General features: G+C 36.5%; 1 protein-coding gene across 6 annotated transcripts in view; it reads right to left on the bottom strand.

Moving 5' to 3' along the window:
* Positions 1 to 25914, bottom strand: part of mtcl1 (microtubule crosslinking factor 1) — a 48739-nt gene that overhangs the window by 6385 nt on the left and 16440 nt on the right. For 2 of the 6 annotated variants that reach the window (XM_026205538.1, XM_026205544.1), the window contains exons 4-14: positions 22827 to 22886; positions 21034 to 22452; positions 15081 to 15233; positions 11427 to 11522; positions 9987 to 10214; positions 8560 to 8721; positions 6598 to 6765; positions 5135 to 5392; positions 3800 to 4105; positions 3360 to 3436; positions 369 to 1944 (exon numbers count right to left, since the gene is read on the bottom strand). In XM_026205538.1, coding sequence (XP_026061323.1) covers positions 369 to 1944; positions 3360 to 3436; positions 3800 to 4105; positions 5135 to 5392; positions 6598 to 6765; positions 8560 to 8721; positions 9987 to 10214; positions 11427 to 11522; positions 15081 to 15233; positions 21034 to 22452; positions 22827 to 22886 — 4503 coding nt within the window. The remainder of the gene's footprint in view (positions 1 to 368; positions 1945 to 3359; positions 3437 to 3799; positions 4106 to 5134; positions 5393 to 6597; positions 6766 to 8559; positions 8722 to 9986; positions 10215 to 11426; positions 11523 to 15080; positions 15234 to 21033; positions 22453 to 22826; positions 22887 to 25914) is intronic. The other 4 variants (XM_026205540.1, XM_026205539.1, XM_026205541.1 and 1 more) reach the window with 4 other exon arrangements.

The following is a 25914-nucleotide window of genomic DNA, read 5'->3' as shown; positions in this document are numbered from 1 at the left end:
AGTGTGCATGTACCTGAAGGAAATAACAAAATCACAAATGAGTTCTCAATATTTCATTTGTGTCTACTAGACAGCAATGAGATTCGACCGAATGAATTTGCTTAGGTCTCCTGTTAGAAAAAGACCCCAGAAATCGTTAGTTTCTCCTACAGCATTTCAGTAGATCTCTTAACAATATCTCAGACCGTGCTCAGATTTGCCAAGATAATAAAGTCCTAAACCAAAAGTTAATTGGTTGTTGATAGCCAATTACAAAGACAAACGTGCAAATGCACAATAAGACCAGGAACAACTATTAAGGTAATTTTTTCAAGCTGACTAATTGAAAAATCTTCCTTTAGGTAGAATGAAATAAACCTCTCAGTTACCTCAAGACATTCTGGTTTCTCTGTGTCTCCGGTTTTGTTCGGAGCAGCTGCGGGTGAAGTGGAAAGCTTCCTTTCCTCTCTGAAGCTCTGCTCCAGAAGTTTCTTATTCAGGATTCTTGCTGCGTTCTCAGCTAGCGTGTAGCCCGGAGGAGCGGACAGGTCCTGTCTGATGCTAATCACCTCTGGAGTTTTCTCACCTTGCGTCTCTACAATCAGCTGCACAGGGCTTGGGGACCGGCCCCGAGAGTTCCTCAAAGGCCCCTGTGCAGCACAAGCACTGGGAGATTTGGGGTCTGCTGGCCCTTGAGGCCCTGCTTCAGTGGGACGAGAGCGGCTTGGGGACTTGTTGAATTTCTGCAAGGGGTCGTAAGCAATGGGTGTGTGGTCGATGATGTTGAAGAGGCTGGAGAGGCCATCGTTGATGGTGGTGTGAACGGGACTGTCTCTGGTCGTAGTGGAACGGGCCCAAGCCGATTCGTTGTTCCCTTTTTGCTGCTGGGCAGTGGTTGTTGGGGTGGGAGCACGTACTTGACTTGCAGGTTGTTCTGATTTGCCAGAATTAGAGGGTTTCCTTTGGAGCTTGGGTGAACCGTATTTCGGCGAACAGCATGGGCGTTCAAACTTGGCTTGTACTACTGGAGAGTACTGCATCTTTCTCAGGCTACGAGACGGAGATGAGATGGGCGTGGAGCCTCCTTTGGGTGTCAGACAGCGGTGAGGGCTGCTTGTGAGGGTGCGAAGAGCCTCTGTTTGCAATCCCACACTGATGGTCTGGGTTGTCTGTGTTCCCCGTGTGGTTAAACCATTCGTCTGGCATGCCATGTCCTGTAGCTGCCTTTCTGGAGGACTGGATCCGGATGCAGAAGTTGATCGGATGGCATGCCGGGCAGAAAACGCCTTTTCCTTCATGTCGTCGCTCAGATTCCGTGACAGCTCCAGCTCTAATGATGAGGTATACCCGACCGCAGCGCAAATCGATGGATGTTCTCCAGGCCTAAGTCCTGCCTCCAAATGACTCCTAAGCTCACAAGGCCACCTTCCTCCAAACACCTCCTCGGCACCTCCTACTACCTCCCCTCCCTTTACTTTGGTCACTTTGGAGAACATGTATTCCTGCTCAGGGGGGCCTGGAGCAGACCGCTCCCCTCGAATGGGACTGTGGAGAACATGCACCCCAAACTGTTCACCCTCCTGGGCCGCCCTGAGTGGAAGCATTTGGCAGTACTCAGGGCTACTCATGGTGTTGGTGGTCAAGGTAGCGCTGGTGGTGAGGTACCAGGAGGCTGGCTGGAATGCTTCTGAAGTAGACTCTGCCCTTCGGTATTCTGCTCTTTCTGCCCATGCCTCCATCACTGGAGCGGGGATTACTGGGCCAGGAATGGGGCAAGCAGCTAGGGAGCTGGTCGGCAGATCCCAACCCTTACTATTGAACTCCTCAATGTATTTGAGGTCATCTGGTGAAAGGGGAGGAGTCACATCATCCCGTCCGTGCTCGCCAGGCTGGCTCTTATCAGGTAGGAAGGGGGAGCTGTCCATCAAACGCTGGAAGTCACTCATGGAGCAAACCGACTTCGCCCTGCAGGGGCAAAAATGAATTAAAAGTTACATTGGTGTTAAAAAACACTGTAACCAACACTGCTCTTGACTTGTTCAGAACATGACACCCTAAGAACTCGGAATTTTAGAACCTTGGGAAAAAGGATCCTGGGAACAGGGGAAAATGGAACTCTAGGAACATGGGAGCCTGGGAATACGGAACCTTGGGAACTGAGGACATAGGACCCTAGGAAAATGGGGAACTAGGAGCTGGGAAACATAGATCCATTAAAACATGGAGAACACAATGGAAATGGGCAAACGTTGAACTATAGGAACAAGGAAGCCTGAAACTGTGGAACATAGAAACTAAGACACAGGGGATTTTGGGAATTGGGGACAAATAACCATATGATCACTGGACCCTAAGACGTGGGGAACATTGAACCTTGGGAACAAGGTGTCCTGGAAACTGGGAGACATAGAAACCTAGGAATATGGGAGCTTGGGAACAGCGGATCTTGGGAACTGTTGCTTAGGACCCTAGGAACATGGGACACTAGGAACTGGAGAACATAGATTCCTAAGAACACGGAAACTGGAAAACATAGAACCCAATGAACATGGAAGCCTGGGAATAGGAACTTTGGAACATAGTACCCTAGGAACATAGGAATGGCTCCATCAGGAGCACGCCAATGATACTTTAAAGCATTCTATAGGTAGGCATTTAATGTGTCAGCCCCAAAGGATAAGTATCTTTATTAGACCAATACACGTGTACTGATGAAGTTATCTATCCTTTGTTGCTGGCACATTTAATCTCTGGCCTATCCAGATTAAACTTTTCCTTTCCATTCACATTTCTCCAGAGTTGCTGCTGAAATGGCAACCACAGCACAGTCTAAACATTGTTGTTAGCCTGGGCTCAAACAAGGGCAAAGTGAAATTGATTGATCCGTACAAGGAGAGACGGCAGGGAAAAGACACTGAAGCTTATTAGTAACTGAACAATAACTGAAACAATGTTGAGACCTTTAAAATGGACATGCAGTCAATAACCGAGTTCACCGTCAGATACCAAAACCAGCAACTAAAGGCCTCAGGTTTCATATTCAAGCAATGTTTAAAATAAGCAAATTAGCAATATTTTCTGAGGCCAGGATCACTATACACTGACAAATCTTACGCCTAACCCCTTTAGAAGTAAACTGTGGTCTCGTCAATCTTGGTAAACATCATTCTGCTTATAATTATGACAAACTAACCTTAATCATATTATACATCTTTCAGCATTGAAATATACGATTATTTAGTTCATGCATGTAGCTGTTTTTGTTTTGTCAAGCTTTGCTATTCTACAGATCACTTTTAGGTTCCTGAGAGAAGAGCAGAACTTGCATTGACTAGAACACACATACTCATAAACACACACATACTTGTAAACAAAAATACCTGAGTAGACTGCCACTGCTCTTCTCTTCCTCAGGATACATGGCAGGATCCATACTCTCAGAAATCTCATTCAGTGCCTGAAACAATAACACAGTTAAAACATACAAGCCACAAAATGTTAACTTGCTTTGAAAATTTATGTGGTACATTGAGTGCAGATTGTTTTGAAATTGGGTACATAATAATTATTTCTCATTTCATATGCAAAGATGTTAGCCAATCGTAATAGAGGTCATATACATACAGAACTCATTTACAGGAGTAAAAACAGCATATTTAATATTACGGGTCAGAGAGAGGATAATAACCATGAAAAAAAAATTGGTTGCAAAAAAAATACAAAATAAAAATTGACTGATATTATGAGTGGACCTCAAGATAAAAACAAAAACCTGATAAAAACAACGTGCCCTATCGCTTAGTGTGTACTGATGTCTTACTCGGTCTCTTACTTCCTTCAGGTGAGGGAACCTCTTTTCGCTCTCCAGACGTGATGGAGGAGGCACCTCGGCTTCGCTCAGAGGATCCAGAGAAAGGGCATCCAGGAACAGGCTCTCTGGGGGCCGGTGTCCCTCAAAGGGTCTGGGTCTGCCCATCGCCCCCTTCTCCTCCAGCGTGGCCTCCGAGTCAGAGTGTGAGCGTGTGTGTGTGACTGTGCAGGGGGAGCGTGGAGATCTCGGTGCCTTACAGGGGCTCTCCTGAGGGGAGAAGACATGTGCTGCGCCTCCTTCTGAGTCTTTCTGCATCTGGGGTGGAGAAGAGGAGATGATGGCTTTGTTTCAAGACCTAGTAAGCTGTTGCTTCCAACTGTCTTAGGAAACTATCTTCTAAAGCACGTTTTCTTGGCTGGCTGAACCCCTTTAGATGTGAAACATTTACATTTACATTTACATTTAGTCTCTCCTGAGATTAAAATGAATATTTAAATGATTCAACAACACATTCCAATTTTTTTTTAAAGTGATTTATTTTGACATTGTAGTTGGACCCCAATCAAATGTAATAATAATAATAATAATTTTAGTTTTAAATATATTATTATATTTAACTTTTATTATTAGATACTAGTGCTGTCAAACAATTAATCGCATCCAAAATAAAAATTTTTGTTCATAACTGTGTGTATATATATATATATATATATATATATATATATATATATATATATATATATATAAAATAAAAATATTATGGATATAAATATATAAATGTAAATATTTTCAAAATATATGAGCTATGTGTGTGCTTTTATATATACATAATAAATATACAAATTACACACATATATTATGTAAACAAACTTTTTTGGATGCAATTAATCTTGATTAATTATTTGGCAGCACTATTAGAAATTATTACAGAAATATATTACTATTGTAAATTACAAAAAAATAATTTATTTAACAATTATAATTTTTTTACACTGCAAGTTACAATACTAATACTTTATTATTTTTATTAATATGTTTATTTTCAAATATTGTAAATGTGTAAATAAAGTGCACCTCATGCATGTTGCATTACATATTAAACTCGCAGCGCAAGCAGTGTTTTATGCATTTAATGTGAACTAAGCTGCTCTGAGATTATATAATTAAATATTGAAATAATGAGTTTACATGAGTTTTCCGGTTTATCTCTGTGAAGCTGCTTTGACACGTTCTGTATTGTATTAAGTGCTACTGAACTTTTGAATGCAGTTACAATACAATACATGTCTTGTCTACCATGTATTGCTGTGTACGAGTGAAATAAGCAGGATTTACGTCCCCAACCTTTTCCATCTTGCGGTACATTTCCCGCAAGCTGCGATCCCACTCCTGTCTCTCTTTCTCAAACCGCTCCAGTAGTTCATTCCTCTCACGGGTCCAGCACTTTTCTCCATGCTGCAGTTTCCAGCACAGCTCCAGTGCAGTGCTGTGACTGTCGGCCAGCAGGCGGCGCTGTTCCTCTCGCTCCTGCTGTAACACGTCTGCAGAGTCTGCACCTTCATCTGCGACTGCGCCTGCAGACTCACCTCTCATATCCTGCAGCTGCAGACAAGGAAAAGAATAAATGTCTATACATATAAATGTTTGAAATGGCAAACTATAGTCTTGCAGATCATGCACAATATGCACATCAAACTTGCTGAATTAGATGCACCTTCCTCACATGTCTAGCCAGATGTTACTAAATCTTCTCGCCGTCTGAATGAGCAGGGCTACTCTGACATCTGCTTTCTTTTAATAGATCATGACTGTATTTGACGGCCGAACTGCACCACTGCATAAATATAGCTGGCTATTTAAAGACGCTCCCTAACTTACTGACACAAAAACAGCATACAAGACACTGTGAGCCTAAAGCAACGCATGACACTGCAGATGTTTAATGTCTTAGCAGATGCTGCTTAACTAGATTTATGTCAGTTAGAAAATCAATTTCATGACAAGAACGAATTTTACTAATTTGACCTTTTAGAAAATCACATTGAACATTGATACAATTAATTAATGTTTTAAAATGCTATTTTTTTTTTAATGTAAGATTTTTCATTTGCATTTATTTGATACAGTAAAAACAGAAACATTTTGAAATACTTTTACAATTTTAAATCACTGCTTTCTGTGTTTATTTCTGTGATGTGCAGCTGTATTTTCAGCATCATTACTCCAGTCTTCAGTGTCACATGATCTTCAGAAATCAGTCTAATATGCTGATTTGATGCTCAAGACACATTTATGATTATTACCAGTGTTGAAACATAAGATGCTGCTTTATATTTTTATGGAAACTGTAAAAAAAAAAAATTTTTCAGGATTCTTTGATGTAAACAAATAAAGGACATCATTAATTTGTCACTTTTGATCCATTTAATGTATATTTGCTTAATAAATGTATTGATTTCTTTCTAATTTCCCTTTTTAACTTTTTATCGGGAGTGTAAATAATTTAGTTAAAAATATATATATATTTTTTTTTTACCACAGAATTAAACAGCTCATCTAAAAAAATTTTTAGTGCGGCATTGTTCAAAAATTCTATTTGATTAAAAAGTAACTGTTTTTACATATGTAAAAGTTCGTGCTCAACACCAGACTCACGAATGAGTGAATGACCATTAATAAAGTTGATGTGATGTAGAGCGTTTGAGTTTCATCTTAAACTCTTAGGATGCTCCCTATGTAGACAGGTTTCAGGTGCTGACCTGCCGTTCACAGGTGATTCTGTTGTGATGTAAGGTTTGTTTCTGTACCTTGGTGACGTGACTCCTCATTTCAGCGCGCTGTATCTCCCACGCCGCTCTCTCATTGGCTAACGTCTGCTGCAGCTGCCAGCGCCGCTGGGCCTCCTCGCGGAGCTCCGCCCTGAGCTCCTCCATCAGAGAGCGCAGCGCATGCAGCACCCGCCGACTGTCACCCGCCTGCACACACACACCACAGAGTTACTGTAGCTTGACTGAGCTCTCAGTTTAAGTATCAACTTCGTCTCAGATGCTTAAAGAAAATGACAAAAATTAATCACTAGTTGTCATCCAGTAAGAGAGCAGAGCTATAAAATGAATGCTAACAGCAGTTCAGATCATTAATACATGTCAATCGTCAAATGGGAGTAAAACACAGCTTTGGCTAGTATTAGTCAACTAGTATATTAATCCCAACAATGCCCGAGATATGTCTAGAGTATGAACCAAAGAGAATCAAGCACTGCAATCTTTTCATGGTTATCAGTAAATGGGGCAAAGCTCCTGAGCAGCTTTAATTAAAGAAACAGGTTGATTAACGATCATGTCACGTCAAAGGTGTTCTGTGTTAATGAGATTTATGTGCACTTATCAATTCTGAGACACATTAATATCAAATCTCTATCAAGTTTAAAGACAAAGTGTGCAATTTCTGTGCACATAAACAGAATTGCAAACAAAATTCACATTTCTAATTCACCATTTATTGAAACCACGTTATATGCAGCTTCGACAAACACTGCATTTTAATCGAGTGCAGCCAGTGGTGCGGAAATAACACTTTAACTGTAATGTCCAATGACTGACGGCTCAATAAACCAATATCTTCCTAAGGAACATATCTTCCCTCAGTAGTATGTAGGCTTCGTCAGCACAGCAGAAAACCACAGCATCAATGAAGCCAACTGCATTCGTGTTAAAAGTGTGTGTTCAGCACAAATGACGTCTACTGAAATTCATTCAAAACCCTATGCATCCAGAGAAAACAAGAGATTGTGGCAGCTTTTTTGGTGATTAGATAAACTAAAGAGTTTACAAACTGCTGCACTTAGAGCGGTTTAATAATAGACTAGAGCTGAGAGAAGGTCTAAACAGGCAACGCTGCTGAAACATTTACACTGATTTAATATTTACTACAGAACGCACAGAAGAGAGATTTTAAGGTGAACGATCATGAGCACAAATTTCTTTTTCCCTATAGTTTGTTTAATATACAAAAGCACAAAAATGATTAACAACAATATTAAAACTTGTGGATTTTCACATCACTTGGGTTTTTGTCTGCTTAAAATGAATTGCCTTTCATTGTATTTGGATAAAATCATCTGCTAAATGAATCAATGCAAATTTATAAAACAATGTATTGTAATGAAATGTAAATTAAACTTTACATGTAATTTGATTTGCCATGAAATAGAAATTTGCTTGGATTTGGTACAACTGACGCTTATACAATTTGTAGAAATACAATCCTGCTACAGACCATACTTTCATGTTTGATGGATATGTTGCTGTGAAAATAAAATAAAATAAAATAAAATAACTAAAATAAAATACAATACAATACAATACAATACAATAAAATAAAATGCAATAAAATACAATACAACACAATACAATACAATACAATACAATGCAATGGAATCCAATAAAATGCAATGCAATGCAATGCAATGCAATGCAATGCAATGCAATAAAATAAAATAAAATAAAATAAAATAAAATAAAATAAAATAAAATAAAATAAAATAAAATAAAATAAAATAAAATAAAATAAATGCAATGCAATGCAATGCAATGCAATACAATAAAATGCAATAAAATGCAATAAAATGCAATGCAATGCAATGCAATGCAATGCAATGCAATAAAATAAAATAAAATAAAATAAAATAAAATAAAATAAAATAAAAAGGTGTGTGAATCCCTGTGACATTACTTTCATTACAAAATATTTATCTGTGGTATTTTTACCTGTTTCTGGTACTGGAATCTCTCTGGTGACGGCAGGAGGGGGCTGGGCTCTGTGAGGTCACTTCCTGTGATTTGAGTGCACACTTTGTCTTCCCGCTCCGTCTCTCCATCGCCCCGGTCGACCATAATGCCCAGTTCTGGAATGTTCTCCAATCGTTCATACTGAAGAAACAAATAGGAGTGAAAGCAGAGAACATTTTTAGAGTAAAAATAAATAAATAAATAAAATAAAACCCTTAATAAAATTAAATACAAATAAAATTAAACTAAATAGTTTTATATAAAACTAAAACAAAAAATTAAAAAAAACAAAAATGAAGATTAAATTAAAATAAAATTAAAATTAAAATATATATATTTTTTTTATTTTGGGTTGACCAGGACTTTTATAATGAGGTTTACCTATTCTATAAAATTAACTATAAAAAAAATCAATGTAATATTAAATTTATAAAGGTCTTTTTTTTTTTGTATGTTTTTACTACTCTTACTACTCTACTCTTTCTTTTTTAAACCTGTGATACCTGTATTACTGGATTATGCATTAATTATGCTGAAGTACTGACTTACTAATGTAAATTAATGTGTGTATTTAGCCTATATTTATATTCACTGGTAGATGCTTCTATCTGAAGCATTCAAAGTACAGAGTTCAAATATTCCCTGGGAATCAAACCCTTGGTCTTGTTGTTGCTAGCGCCACTTTTTTACTGTTTGAGTAATAATGATGTATTAATATAAGCTGCAAAATCATTTCAGTCTAACTAATATTCCTGAACTGAGAATGTTCTTGAGCTTCACTGTTAAATTTCGTTCAACAGCTGTAGATATAGATATGACAGATGGACTGTGAAATGAAAAATCATCAACATGCGCTAACACTAATTCACACTATGGTTCATCAGACGCACGACTGCCATAAAAGAGACAAACATATCTAAAAAAAAAAAAAGAAGAAAAAAAGACGTCTACAAGAACTCATCAGAAATGCAAACTTCACATTATTCTTTTTTTTTTTTTTGCATTTCACAAAGTTCATTATTTCTGTCATTCATAGTTAAATAAAAAATTAATAAAAACGAATACAAATAAAACAAAACTATGATTTAGTATATATATAAAACTAAACCTGAAACAAAAAACATAAGACATTTTATTTAATTTATTTGACTTCTTTTTTCAGTTAGTTTTAGTTTTGTTAAAAAAAAAATTAAGTCGTTTTATTTTATTATTATTTATTTATATGCAAAAAGCATTTATTTATCTAATACCATTCATCAATACCTTGCATGATTAGTGCATTGTCCAGAAATAATCACAAGTGCAAAAAATAAATAAAGCATGTGCTAAATGACCCAATGTAATGTTACACTGACGTTTTCATTGACTTTTTCTAGATGCAATGGTTAAATCTCATGAAAACTCACCTCAGCATGCGCTCCCTCCTCCAGTGCATCCGTCCTGCGGCCGAGCCTCCAGTGCATCAGGATCCAGCGCAGCTTCATGTACACAATGACCATATTGTGGCGGTATGACCTCACTTCCTGTTGCAGCAGGACTCTTTCCTGTGGCCACGTCGGCTCGTGAGACTGGAGTCCCTGCAGCTCGAGTCCTCGCCGCGCTTCAGCTCGCCTCCTCTCCTCCTCCTGCACAAGCCAAAGCATTCAACAAAGAGTTATGGTTAATATACTTATTATTATTATAATGACACAAGACAGATGCATGCTTTCATAGACAGCGATGAAACTACCAAAGATCATGTGGATGTCTGAGGCAAGTAGAAAAGTAATTCAAGCTATAAAAAACCATCTAGAAAGTTTAAAAGTAAGAGAGACCTGGCTATACTGGTAAACCATCTTGGACTAGCAATAAAGCAATTACTAATTCTAATAACTATATTAACCCTATAAAGTCCACTTTATTTCTATAAGTACTCAAAATGATCAAAACTTTATTGATAAACCTGTCACACGCAGTCTAGTCATCAGATTGATTATTTTAGACTAACGTCCTCCTTCAGCTTGTGCTTCACGTGTCACAAGTCAAATAAGAATAACTTTGATTTTGTTAGTAATATTTTAAGACGAACACATACTGGATTTACTTCATTATCCAGCATCATTTTTTAGAAAAGTCACGTTCAACTGTGAGATCAACAGGCCTTTGAGGAACATGTATCTGATCATCTCTGAATCATATCATTGTATAATGTGTTCTGATCATAAAACTAATAATTTAAATATCATCTTACTAATACATTATTTGAGATCTAGAGGGATGACTGACATTTATCTCATGTCAGTATCTGCTATAATGTAATCGATTTAAATGTTGCATTACTTTTTGACATTTTTTCAACCGTATTCTCACTATATCACACTATATAAGCCATTAACGCCAGATGGATCAAATATGATGCTCATTAAAAACACATTTGCAAACTTTTTTTTTTCTTCTAATGTCTAAACATTCAACGAACTGTCCCAAAAAAAAAAAAAAAAAAAAAACGTTCTGACTATTATTTCATATTTCACTCTTTAAGGTTAAGCTAGTATGACTTAAGGGTTACTCAGACTAGTCAACTAGTTATTCTGCATTTATAATCCATGTTTTGGGTCAGTCTATCCATGGCAAGCATCAGTTTCCACATCAGTTTTACACGTGAAGAGCTTTTGAACTGATGACTTGTACAGTACGTCTGATCCTGTTGCTAAAAGTAAACCATGTCAAGTCAAATCTACTTCTGTATTGCTTCAGTGTTTCATGTAGAAGCTTCACAGATGAGACTAACACAACTGGATCAGAAATGCCACAGCATCTCTGCTGTATTGGGTTGAGTTTGGAGTCAGTTTAGCTCAGTACTGTACCTGAGTGATGGATGACGTGAAGCTGTCTCTCATCCTCCTGTCGAGCTGTGTTTCTCTGGTTGGTGTTCCCATCTCAGACAGGACCGGGTCCCGGAGCTGGACCCCATCAGAAACAGCATCAGTTCTCATGCACAAACCCGACTGTGTCATGCGAGCTGATATTTATATTCTCTTTCTAGATTCACTAGCTTTACATGGATGATTAGGCAGGAAAATATTACACTGTATTCTTAAGGACTCTCTGGTGATAAATGCTAGAGAATTAATTCAGTCAGCCAAAGAAAGATCCTCCATGAAATAAGCTCAGAATCAATTTAGATAAATTTCTACTCTGAAGAAATACTAGGCTGTGCTTTATGAGCCGCTGTTCGTAAGTGCTAACAAATGTCTCGATGTAAAAGTGAGTTATTGTTAACTAACTAAAACTAAAACTAAAACCAAAATAAATATTTTTGTTATCTGAAATAAACTCAACATTAACTGAGATAAAATCAAATCACATTTAAAATGATTTAATTTCTACTATTTTTAAGACATTTCTCATTTTTGTTTTTGGCTGACTTAAATATCTAAAAGTAATATTAATAAAAAAAATAATAAATTAATAATTATAACAATTATACACACACACACACACATATATATAATTATTTTCTATATCTAAATATTTACAAAAACTATTGTAAAATTAAAACCATAACAAATAAACATTAACTGACATAAAATAAAACAAAACAAAATAAAATGATTTAATTTCTACTATTTTTCAAGACAACATTTCTCATTTTTGTACTACAATATGCTAAATGTATACTTATTAAAATTATAACAAATATTAATAATAATGATTAATAAAATAATATTAAACAAACTAATACTATATAAAAAAGGGTGAAAAGACAAAATTATTTTTCAAAATTACAGTGAAATATATATAATTATTAGCTAAATCTAAATATTAACAAACATTTTCGTAAAACTAAAACCATAACAAATATTTTTGATATCTGAAATAAATAAACATTAACTTAAATAAAATAAATTGTGAAATAATTTTATTTCTACTATTTTTCGAGACATTTCTCATTTTTGTTTTTAGCTGAAGTACTACAATATTCAAAAGTAATAATAATAATAATTTATAATAAACTAATAATAAATTAATTAATACCATATAGAAATGATAAAAAAGACAAAAACAAACAACTAAATTACTAAATGTGTTTTTACAACAGTTACATTATATATATATATATATATATATATATATATATATATATATATATATATATATATATATCAAATTATTATCTAAATATATTTCTTAAAATATATATTGTTAATCATAAAGACGATAGAATAATCATATGCTGCCTTTAATCAGAAACACCAGTAAGAAACGCATCTGTTCACGAGAACTGTGTTTTAAAGGATAGCACATAAACTTGGACAAATGCACAACAAATTGAATGCAAACATACATATCAACAGATGACATGATTGACACATACAGCCCTTATTTTCATCTGCGTGAGAAGATGGTAAGTGATCGTAATTCATGACAGACCAGTGTGATTTTCAATTAAAAGCAGTGATTGTGAGTGGAGTGAGAAGAAATCAAAAGAATCACTGAGAGACAATGATGTGAATTAAGTGAACGAACTGCTCTCGGCTAGATCTACCGTTTCAATCAGTTTCATCAGACGCGTTCGTCAATGCCGCTGCTGTATCTGGACTAATAACCTGGTGTAAAATAACTGCAAGTGCTATTTTATGACTTCTGGATCACTTCCATTTAGTTTTATTACATTAGAGATTCATTGCATATTATTAAATTAAATTAAGATACACAAACTAGGGAGAATTGCTCTTTATAGTGAAGTATGGCCTATAGGCTTTCCTTTCCCTCGGAAAACAGGCTCTGTTTCAAAATCTAGCATCCTTTCTGTCTTCATAGTCTGCATCAGAAATTTCTTATTGCATAAATAATTGAAAACATTCAACAAAGACATCAAATTGATTACAAAATACTAAAACATAAACTCACATACACATATTGTGTGAAAAAGTACATTTTTATTTATTTTTAACAATTTCTAATTGTTAATTCTATTTTTATTTTGGAATTTTTTTTTTTTATAATGCACATTTAATCTAAATTTTTTTTTTAAATTTTATAATTATATTTAATGCATTGTAGTATACATATAAAATAGCGAAAAATGCATTTTAAAACTAGGCTAAGCATTGTTTAGACCATGTTTCAGCTCCAGAATGTGTCTATGATGCCTAAATAATGAACTCTAGGTTTTGAAACAGATCCAGAGACATGTTAGTAGTTTTTGAGGGAGATTTGTCTGACAGAGAAACTCAATATTCACACACTGTCACCTTTGTGCTCAAACACCAGTGCACTCACATTCATTTCAAATCAAACTTTTATTTCGAAATCTGGATGAAAAATTCATAAGTCAGGTTTTAAAATCTGGTTCCTCTGAATGCACAGAGGTCATTCGTGCTTCACGACAGAGATGTTTTTAAACAGTGTGTGAATGTATCCTCTGTTCTGATCTGTATTGCACATTTTCACAGCTCTATAGTTTCCCATTCACCACAGAAACAGCTCTTACTGGCCTGATTTAATGTTAAAAGAGGATCACAGCCTTGGTTATGTCTTGATATCAGCCAGGTTTTTTTTTTTTTTTTTTTTTTTTAATGCAATATGGTTACATTTTTAATTGGACAACTATAATATATTTGTAAATTTATTAGCATTCTTGTTTTAAAATATTACTTTAAAATATGAATAACATTATTATTAATTACATGAGCTTTGATTTAATAAATCAAATATATCATTATATTATATAAAATTCAATCAATAATATAAATGAATGTTATATGCATATATATAACGATTAATCATGATTAATAACATCAAAAATAAATGTTTTTGTTTGCATAATATATGTGTGTGTTCTGTGTCTATTAATTATGTATATAAAAAATACACACATAAACAGTATATATTTTGAAAATATTTACATAAATAAAAATTATATAAATGTAATATATATATATATATATATAAAATCTAAAATATATAAATGCATGTGTGTCTATTTATACATACATAATACATATACATATTAAACATACAATATGTAAACAAAAACTTTAATTTTGGATGTGATTAATCACGATTAATCGTTTGACAGCACTAATATATATAATATATATATATATATATATATATATTGTTCAGAATATTGTTATATATTAACAATAATTTCATAATATAAAATTTCATTCTTTCATGATCTTACACTTTTAATGCATTTTCAATATACATTTTCAGGATACTGAAGATTAAGGCAAGTTATGACATTCATAGAAAAGCAATGCATGTCAGATAGTCAGTAACTGCAGTGCTTTCTTGAAAATAACTCACCACAGAAACTTTCCCAGCTACGTCTGTGTGTTTCCATCAAGCATGTGATGACATCCAAAGATAACCAAGGCTTTACAGAAACACACCCTCTCATCTAATGCAGCACATTAAACGGTCAGGTGTTTCAGGAAGTCAGAGGCACTGCGAGGAGGACACGTGGAATCGTATCTTAAAGTCGAGAGGGAGATGGACGAGGCACTGACCTCGGGTCTGAAACTGTGGGGTCTGGTGTATCTACTGAGTCCAGGGCCTCCCCTGGCTGTGACGGAGCCCTTAGTGGAGCCCTGTCCCTGTGCAGGGGTCTCCGGGACACTCTGCTGGTCTAGACGCCAGTCCTGCTCCTCCCTGCGCACGTACTGTGAGTGAGGAGGGGAGGAAAGGGTCCAGGAGGAGGAGACAGAGGGAGGGAGGTGCGTGGGGATCGGTGAATGACAAACAGAATCCACACACACACACACACACACACGAGACCAGAAAGAGTGGAGGGGGAAATAAAACTCAACGTGGGTTCAAGCCAAACTCAGAGAGTGGAATGCAAGGGTGAGGGGTCATCGACACACTGTGTTCAGAAAATAATAATGAATTAAAAAACAATGATCGAAATGGAAAACAGAAAGAAAGAAAGAGAGAGAGAGAGAGAGAGAGAGAGAGAGAGAGCAAGTGGGCTACAAGACAAAGAAAAGCGCAAAAAGAAACACCAACTTAAAGATGACGGTGTAGGAGAGAGACGAGAAGAGAACGAGGATGAGGAGGAACAGAATCATGGGCTGAAACATCTGGGGATGAAATGAGGGACGAAGAGAGAAGAAGGGAAGGGCCAAGGGGAAAAAAGAATGCAAAACACTGGTTATGAAGCGCATGCGATGGGGATACATGAGTCTTACAACCAATAACCCAAAATGTGCAGTGACTGACAGCTGATGCTAATAGTGTGTCGTGCCGAATCCAGCACCCGGTCAAACCCCTAATGATCAAACCAGTCCACTGCCTTAACCAACCGTAAAATAGAGCTCAATTAAAAACAAATTAAAAAAAGCTATTCATTAAAATACTAATTTTTTATTTTAATTAATAATTTAATTAATATTAGTATCAGTATTTATATTAAGTTAATAATTTAAATAATGCATGTAATTTATTTCAAAATAATTGTATTATTAGATTAATATTAATATTACGATATAACATTAAACATTCTATTTTCACATAATAAGATAATTAATACTTTAAATCATTAAAATAAAAAAAGCAGTTACAAAGGCTAAATTATTATTTTAAATATTAGCTTAATTGATACAAATACGAATATCAACATTAACATTTATTAAGCTAATAATTATAGTCATAAATGTAATTAAAATAACACATTTCTAATCATTATTTTAATTATTCATTTTATTTATATTAAAGCTGATAATTTAAAGTAAAATAATATAAACATTAACTAGTTAACAATTAAAAAAATAATACTTATGTTATATTAATTATTAAGATAATTAATAATTAGATTATTATTAAGCCAACGATGAAAATAATACATGTGCTTAAAATAGTTATCTAAAAATATCTTAATGATTAGATTTATTCATATTAATATAAAAAACATAATAAACACTCAAAAATATATAAATAATCATATTATTAAGGATTAATACTGTATATTAAGGATTTAAGACTTATTTTACCTTTTCCATTTCACAAACAACTCATTCAAAAGTTGGATAATAAATAAGTTTGAGACCTTTTTTGAGAGACACATGTCCATTTCCTGAAAGTAAAACAACTTAATGAAAAACACAGTTACACACACCACAGGTTAAAATTAAAGTTTGAGCTAGCTTATTAATTGGGTTGCCAAGCTGCTACATTAGTACAGATTTTTTGGCATTAAAACAGAAAGATGCAATGATACTATTGTATTTATTTTATATTATGTGACACATATAATTACCACTAATGTGTTGTTTAATTATAATTGTGATAAAGGCTAAAGGCTTTCAGATGAAGCATGACAAACATCTCTAAGGTGTGTAGGACACGGACAGGGTTTGGATGTGGCACGACGGCTAGCATGCTGCTCACAGCGAAGCCCAGCCATGCGATGGAAGCAGTGCTCTTAAACATCTTATATAAGCAGGAGAACAGGCTGTGACATCATGCTTGATGAAGAGTGTTTAGTGGTTGGATTGAAGAGACGTGACCCAAAGCAAAGAACCGCCCAACATAACCGACGGCTTCCAACCAATGAACAAGAGCCAAATGAGCTAATCAACCAATCAAAGCGCAATTCAGACACTATTAAGCTTAAATTTGAAATATCAAATCACATTCAGATGCTCAGTTCATATGACAAGCTACTAAAGCATCAATAGATGTCCAACCCGTAGTTACACATGGGTTATTTGTTGGAAAGTTGACTCATGGTATCATAAAGCAGTTTCAAAGCATAAAGCAGGAAGAAAGCTACAAGCAGACTAGCATATATCACAATTATACATTTTAAAATCATTCACTGAGACAAAAGACACAGCTACATTATTCTTGAGAATGATCAACCACATAAATAATAGTCACATAGAATATATCGAATATATATAAACAGAAATGCAATGTAAGCAATTCTTATCTGCGATATTGCATATTAACAGATGCATGCTCCACATGTTGCATCAAAATTAACTGTGCAATTAAAAAAACTACTAGATTTGTTAAAGGCCAGACCCCAGGTGATTGCAAACACATTTTACTGCCGTTTTAGTTCATGTTAGTAGGCTATACATTTAGGTCCAAAATTGACAAGTGCCGGTAAACAAAAATACAAAGGAGATCATTTTAATTCTGATTTAAGCCTTATTACATGCAACATGTTGGCATAAATATTAGGAGTTAGAACATCATGCATCCTCCTGCTTTTGTCAGAAGTCAAGTTTAAGGCCAGAAACTAAATTTTTAGCAAGTATGTGAATGCTGCTGCAAGTGTTTGGCCAGCGGGTGTTATTAGCTTCTAACAATGCAAGATCGATTTCATCCAGTGATGCATTGCAAAATGTGTTGGCACACAATTTATAACTGAATGCAAGTACGTGCACCATTTAAGTGCTCATAGCTGGAGTCCATATATATGATGCTGTAAATTACACTATTTTTGACAAACATGCATGAAAATAATATTAACTAAGAAATACAAAATACTATCAAAGCCATGGAATAAAAAAAAAAAATAAGAACTGCGAGACCACCTCAGAATTAAAAAAGACTCAGAATTGCGAGATGTAAACTCAGACCTCCAAAAAGAAAAGAGTCAAAATTGTGAAATGCAAATTTAGATTTCTGAAAAAATTATCTGGCTGTAAGAAATATTTATGACTGGCAAATATTTCTCAGTTTGCCCACTATTGGCACAGTCAATTTTGGACCCTGCAAATCAATGACAACCAAAACAACACACACATAGCCTTGAGAAGCCATGCGGGAAATACCCCTTAAACTGCAAATGAAGCAGTCAATCAAGTTTGCATTATTTAGGAAAACAACTTCCATTTAAAAAAAACAACAACTATATAACAAACATGATTAATGTAACCATTTTAAAGAAAAAGGGATGTTTTGGAGCAAGAGGGCCGGTATCTTGCAGTACCACCGCGTGTGATGTCACAGGGTTGGTTCACTCCGATGGCCAGTGAAGTAATATATACATTTCTTTACATTTTAAACACGCTTGTTTTGAAATGGATGACCTTGAATTGAAAGCACTTTTAAGTCCATAATAAGTGTGATTATAGCATACACGGTGATGGGACCAAGCAGTAGGACATAAACCTGCTGTTTCGGGGTAAAGTGTGGATCGGAAACAATACTAATTTACGTGGATACTCAAGACTGTATTTGCTGATGAAGGCCTGAAAGAAAGCTCAATTTGGTAGCCCTTACTCACGTGCTGTCCGAGCCGAACTGTGGCTTTGTGTGTGTGGCGCGAACAGAAATGAATATATCTTTTAGAAAAGGTCTATCACAGTGTGTAAACAATACATTGAAATATATTCCGTGCAGTCCTACACTTGAATGGTTTAAAACACTGTAATATTTAAACTGACAAGAATTAAAACATGAGAGAATGATAAACTTTATTGAGTAAGTAGCACTAGTCCGATTTTTCAGATGATTAGTGATTAGTAATATAAACATTAGTTAAACATAAACATCCTGTTAACAGCAGGGAATCTAATTGTATTCGCAGGTGTACATAAAATATGATACGTACAACTGGTGAACCAATCAATGTAATGCATATGTCTTAATGGTCTGACATAACAATAAAATGCGACATGAATGATATTGTATGAAGCCATTGTTTTTTTACATCACATTGCACCTCGCATTATGAAAACACTGGCTACGTTTACATGCACACAAATAATCCGTCTGTAATCGGTTTTGACGGCTCACAGATTGAAAAACGTTCACATAAACATATTAATCAATCTGATTGAACTCGATGCAAATTAAATTTCAAATTAAAAAAGATGGTTTATTAGATTTTATCGATTGAGAGTGCATGTAAACACTCGATTGCATTGAACCACTAAACCTGAAAGGACTGCGCATGTGCAAGGACGCAGAAATTACGTAATAACATAAGACGCACGGCTCTTCGTTTTGAATAAAGCGTTGTATAAATGCGTCTCCAGTCATTATAAAACCCTCCTTTCACCCAGGAACTGTGAAGTGGAGCAGGACAACCTTATTTTGGATACTCATCCCGGTTTAGGTGTGGGGGGGGGCATTTTTTTCCCATGATAAATATGAGCAGCACAGCACAGTGGTTTATATATATATATATATTTATCCAAAATTGTTGTTAAAAACAAATAAAGAAAACCTTGTAGGAGAGTAGTTATTATGTGCAAACTGTGAGAAACTCGATCCGATCACTTTATTACGCATTCATGTAAACACCACAATCAGATTAATCAATCGTAATGAATTCAGTCCGATTGAACCAAAAAGGTGTGCATGTAAACATAGCCACTGTTTGGGATACCGTGATCAAAACAGCATTTAGACAGTTTGATGTTGGATATTCATCCAAATTATGGTGAAAACTTAATTATTTGTGTGTTAAAATAACATTTGTTGTTCAAAATGTAAAGAAATGCATATATCACTGCACTGGCCATCAGAGGGAACGAACCCCGTGACATCACACGCAGTGGTACTGCAAGATGACGGCACCCTTGCTCCAAAAGCTATAACAAAAAATTATAATGTTAAATAATGTTAAATTAACTGACTGCTTCACTTCCTCTTGAACACCCCCCTGCCCCAAAAGCAAGACAAGGAGACTGTGGGTAAGAGGATGGGGCAGGTATAGATGCAGGTGTTTATGAGCAGGATTGAGAGTGATGCTGGGAAAGGAGAGGTAAGGGCATCTTGGCTGAGCCGGGTGGCGCTCGGGGAAATATGCATTGCATTATGGGATATAGTATAGTATTCCAGGAGGTGTGCCCTATTGTATACTGCACATTTTGGCGAATGTAGTACAACAGGTCATCAGGGTAGTCCATGCATGCCGAAAATTTAAATACATACAGCAAAAATAGCAAAAGTGTTCTCAAAGAAAGACTGAGTGGTCAGTTAATAATGGTGAGTGAGTGTTGTCCTGTGACGTCTGGTGGACTTGTTTAACTGCAATAGCACCAAAACTCTGTGTCTTTTTTTTCTTCTGCTGGTAACTCCCATTAATCTTTCACACGGCTCTTTTTTCACACATATCTTTCAACAACAACAAAAAAAGATAAGAAATATCACTGATGTCAAAGCAACTGCATAACCAGTTTGATAATCAAATACTCTGCTTACAGCTCCATATCTAAAGCAAGTCTACCTATTTCCCTTCTTATCTCTCAGTTGGGTGTTGTTTCTGGTTTTAGATGAACAGATCATGCCAGCCTAATTTGTTGGAACTGCTTCCTTTCTGGTGCATTCAGGAATTTCGATATATGATACATGAAGAAGCAGAATCAATATAGAGGTGTATGCATTCTCAAAAAATGACTTTCAAATGAGGAAGCAGCAAAGGAAAAAAGGAAGTGGCCATGTCATGTGATCGCATGTGACGGCAAACACTGAATAAAGGTCGAGTTACACATAACTTACCTGGAAGTCCGTCACCAGATCCCTTCCCAGTGTCCCGATGGGCGAGTCCCTTGACATGGAGGTAACTGTGGAAAGGAAGCTGCTAGATTCGGTGAGATTGGGCATGGGGGAAAGGTCATCAATGCGGTCCCTTAGACCCTCCCCTAGGTGGTCTACTTTGTCCATGAATTGCTGGAGCTCTGAACGGAAAGCCCTCATGCGGGTGTTGATGGAATCCAGCACCTGAGAGTCGGGTTTAGATTCAGCAGAGTCCCCATCACCTCTGAACTCCAAACCTTCTGCAAGAAGGTCCCCTCCCAGAACAACCAGTCGTCCTTCCCGGATAAGACTGTCCGTATCCGTGATGAGCCGCTCCACCGTTTTACCAAGCCGCTCAGCTTCACGTCTGACATTGTTGAGCGTCTCCCGGTCTTCCCGTCTTCGCTGGGCCAACTCGGTCACTCCCAGTTCACCAGGATCTGAGGGTTTCTCACCACTGACAAATCCAGAAGTTGCTGTTTTCTCAAACAAGTCATCAGAGTCGCTTTCCCCACCAACAGGACCTTCACGTTTGGGGTGGAGCAGCAGAAGCCTGGCCATCTCGTCCTCGTCTGCTTCCCTTCGCACGGGATCACTATCCACGTCACTATCCCGTGGGCTACTGGTGTGTATCCCCAAGTGTGCCGCCAGGTCACAGCGTTGCATGTTAGAGATTAGCACCCGGTTCTCGTACTGTAGCTTCATCACTTTCCCACTTAGCTCATTGATCTGGAGTCTTGCGGCTTTTAGCTCCTCCTGCAATGTGGCACCACTCCCTGTTCCCGGGAAACCATGACCTCCTCCGTTACCAGATTTGAGCGTGCCACCATTTCCACCCTCAGCTCCCTCGGACTCCCGGTCAGCTTGGCTGGGTCCAAACTTGAAGCGGTTGAGCTCAGATGTCAGTTGCTTGTTGTGGTCCTCAATCTCAGAGATAGAGCGGCGCAGCAGCTCCGCCTCCTCTTCCACAAATTGCAAGTGTCGCCGCAGTTCGCTCGCAGATTCCAGGGCATCGCCACTATACGGTGAGGTAGGGACACTCGAGAAGGGTTCACGCCCAAAGCAGTCCCTCTCGTATTGGCAGCGTAGGTCTTCGTTTTCCGCCCTGAGTCCACGGTTTTCCACCTCCATTTCTACGATCTTCCTCCCCAGAATGTTGGCTTCCTCTTCCACCAGTTTGAGCCGTAACCGCAACTCGGCTTCCCGAGAGGTGTGGGGGCCTCCACCGGTCACCTCGGCCAGGGGCAAAGGGCTGTCCACGTCGCCGTATACTGATTTATACTTCTGCAATTCTTGTTCCAGTTCATCTTTTTCACGGCCAAGTTTTGCCATCTTTTTACGCATAAGAGTCGATTCTTCCTTGGCAAACTGTAGCTGACAGCGCAGATCCGCACTGTCCTCCTGGAGAGAAAAAAACATGTGAATGTGAAAGGCAATACCAAATTGTATGAGAACAGTCATCCTCGACAACATATAAAAAGTCTGTAGTCTATATTCTCAACAAGTATTGCATGTAGCATATTGTGTTTTGTTCTGTGCATGCTTTAAAATAAATATTTCCAAGGGCAGGTTTCCCCAAAGAGCCTTTCAGTGAACGTTCATAAAATAACCTTTTTTTAATGTGAATAACTTAATCTAAAGAACTTTTTTCAACTATAAAGAATGTTTTATGCACTGTAACATTTCTCCATGGAATCACAGATGCCAATAAAGAACTTTTATTTTTAACCATGTATAAGGCTTGTGACCTGATCTTTATATTTCTTTGTACACACCTGAGTTAAAGACTTTTTATCTTTGAAGGTCTCTCTACTGCCTCGCCTCCGCAGAGCAGTCTGAAAGACAAAATAGAGGACAGGGAATATTAACAGGAATGTGAAAGTTAGGATACAGAAGGATTCAGAAAAAAACCAAAACATTCTGCATAATAAAAAAATTGCATCTGATTTGAACACAGCATCAATCATGAATATCAAGCTTAAGTCGCTGTCCTTATGGTGGATCCAGGATTTCTTCTTATTATCTCAGAAAAAACATGAGAAACAACACTTATTGCATAACAAATAAAACTGCCAGTGGGATTTGGAGGTGTTCAGATGCTAAAGACAACTCTGGAAACAAAAATGCAGAGAATAAACAATGTTGCGCAATACTTGTGTGAGATTTTTCCAGTTTCAAAGCTGGATGTTCAACTTCAAGTGCCATTCCTTCGCACTTTACCATAATCAGATTTTGAAATGATAACTTTCAATAGAATGTAATGCAGCATATTGTGAATAAGGACAAACCAAGACAGTAGCCATGCATTACCACAGATTAAACAATTTAAAAGACTGCATTTGACTGTAATACTGAATAATCCAGAGCACACTGATTGGATAGGTTTGGTGGTAGACAGCAAATCTGCTAAAAAATGTATATATTTTCAGGCTATTGTATCTTTGTAGGGGCAAATCATGCCAAATGCACAAGGATGAATCACAAAATTACATTCTCAGTGTTGCCAGCATATAATCCCCCTTACTTAAATCAAGAGTTAAGAAGGTCAACTTTGCCCTGCTTACTGATGTGCTGGTCTATCTTGAGTCATACACTGAACTTAAATAGCTGCTGCTGATGGCTGCGTTAACTTGAATCATTTATGGCCAGACAGATGGAAAGAGTGAGATATCCACAGGAGAGGAGGGAGTTTGACACTTTTTCGTCAACACACAGCAACAGTTTTAGAGAGCCTGGATACGACTCCAAAACATAGGAGGAGATGAGGTGATGTCATATTTATGTGCATGGGCTTGAGTAAGTCTGCAATATGGTAACAATTTTCCCATTCACGTTCTGACATCCTCCAATGAAGTCATCACCACTAGCTGCCGCACAAACAGCAATCACACAACCAGTAGGAAAAACTTGACATTTCTATGCATGCTTCATCAAACGTCATTATTACTGTTGCTCACACTTAGATTTAGTGATTCAAACAAATGCTTTAATCCAAAGTGACTTTTGTTGCTTTTTGTGGATTAGTAAATTGTATACTGTGATTGCAATGACCTTGCAAGCATCTACAATACGCTAGCAACTGCATAGCAATGCTTAACATGTGAAAACATCTCAGTAGCCACATTGCAGTGCCATGGAAACCACCCAGAACATAATTAGCATTGTTGCAATGACTTTTGCAATTGACAGGGAGACTGCAACATGTTTTCATAACACACACAGCTTAATTTACAGAAATGCTTTAATGCTTTAGTCCGCAAAACATTCTTGCTAGCAAACATACAGTTTAAAAATATGCTTAAATATGCAACAATAATGCCATGCATCTGCTCTGGATGCAGCTTTAATGAAACACTTAAACCGATAAACAATGGGCTCTTTTATAATGTGCATTTCCTCTGTCTTCCTCAGTTTTCTGTCCCTCTTACATTTGCACGATTATCTAATTGGAAAGGCATTACAGCACGCCTGTACTCTGTTTCCTGCGTGCATGTGTTTCCTACATTTTGTAATGATTATGTAATGTAACGGGTGTAGCTTAGTTACAATCCATGATTTAAAAAAAACAAAGCTGCAGAAAACCCAAACTGAACCCTTGCTGTTAAACCACACTGTACACTCTCATATGATCAAATTAATAAGAAAATACACCTGGCAAAAAACAAACAAAAACCTCTTAATCGTTTCTCATAAACAGCAGTAAGATTATATGAAGAATAAATGAATACTTATACTGAAGTCTGCAATTAAATCAGAATGCAGAATGGAAAGACTGGAGTAATGATGCTGAAAATTCACAAAAAATAAAAGTAATTTAAAAATGTATTACAATAGAACGTTGTTTTTCGAAATTGTAATAATATTTCATAATATTAATGTTTTTACTGTATTTTTGATTAAATAAATTCCGACTTTTTGACCAGAAGAAGGTTCTTTCAACAACTTTAAAATATTGCCCCGACCCCAAACCTTTAGTGTATATAAAGTGAATTCTGGATTTTTATCTCACACTTCTGATTTTTTCTTTGCAAGATATAAACTCAAATTGCGAGATGTAAAACTCAAAATTGCAAGAAAAAATATTTGCGATATAAGCTTCATATTCGGGGTTAATAACTTGCAATTGTAAGATACAAACTCACAACTCTGGGAAATGAAGTCAGCATTGTGAGACAAAAAGTCACAGTTTACCTTTTTTATTTGTCTGGTGGAAACGAGCTTGAATATTGTTGATAGAACATTCATCATCAATTATTTTTGCTCTTTCGTTTCACTTTTGGTGTGAAAAGGCATTTTTAATGGTGTAAATTCAATGAAGAGCATTTGCTTAGCCTAGTGCTTTTCTCAAGCAATATTGTTCCGCTTTAGAAAAAAATGTGTGTGTTTCAGCTTCCAAATGAAACGTTCTTATTTGGTCATTTCTATGAAGGTGAATAATAGCTACAATGTGTTTTCGAGGGAATTAAAAGCATTTCAGTGTAATGAAGTTAGACAGAAACACAGTTACACACTCGCTCTATTCAGCATGAGCACAAAGCTTCAGTCATCGTTCTCTGCTGCAGATAGAGGTTATTCTCAGACCTAAGCTGATCTCACATCAGAATGTGTCAATTGGTTTGGAAAGGCTGACATTGCACCTGCAGGTCCAGGATCAGTGTTCTGGAAACTCTGCGTGAGGCTCGTCTCCATCTGCTGTCTCCGGCAGGAGGTTTTTGTGAATCCAGCAGAATACATTCGGTCATTCTTTATTCAATGCTCCAAAAAAACCTTGAACACACCAATTAATGAATCTGCACAAAGGAAGAATCTGCCATTCAAAGCAGCAAGATGAGTTTTATTTTAGCAAACAGACCCATTTACTTG

This window comes from Carassius auratus, chromosome 27 (assembly GCF_003368295.1).
Source record: "Carassius auratus strain Wakin chromosome 27, ASM336829v1, whole genome shotgun sequence".
Classification (NCBI taxonomy): domain Eukaryota; kingdom Metazoa; phylum Chordata; class Actinopteri; order Cypriniformes; family Cyprinidae; genus Carassius; species Carassius auratus.
The sequence above is the reverse complement of the archived record's forward strand: the minus strand, read 5'-3'. Positions and strand labels throughout refer to the sequence as shown.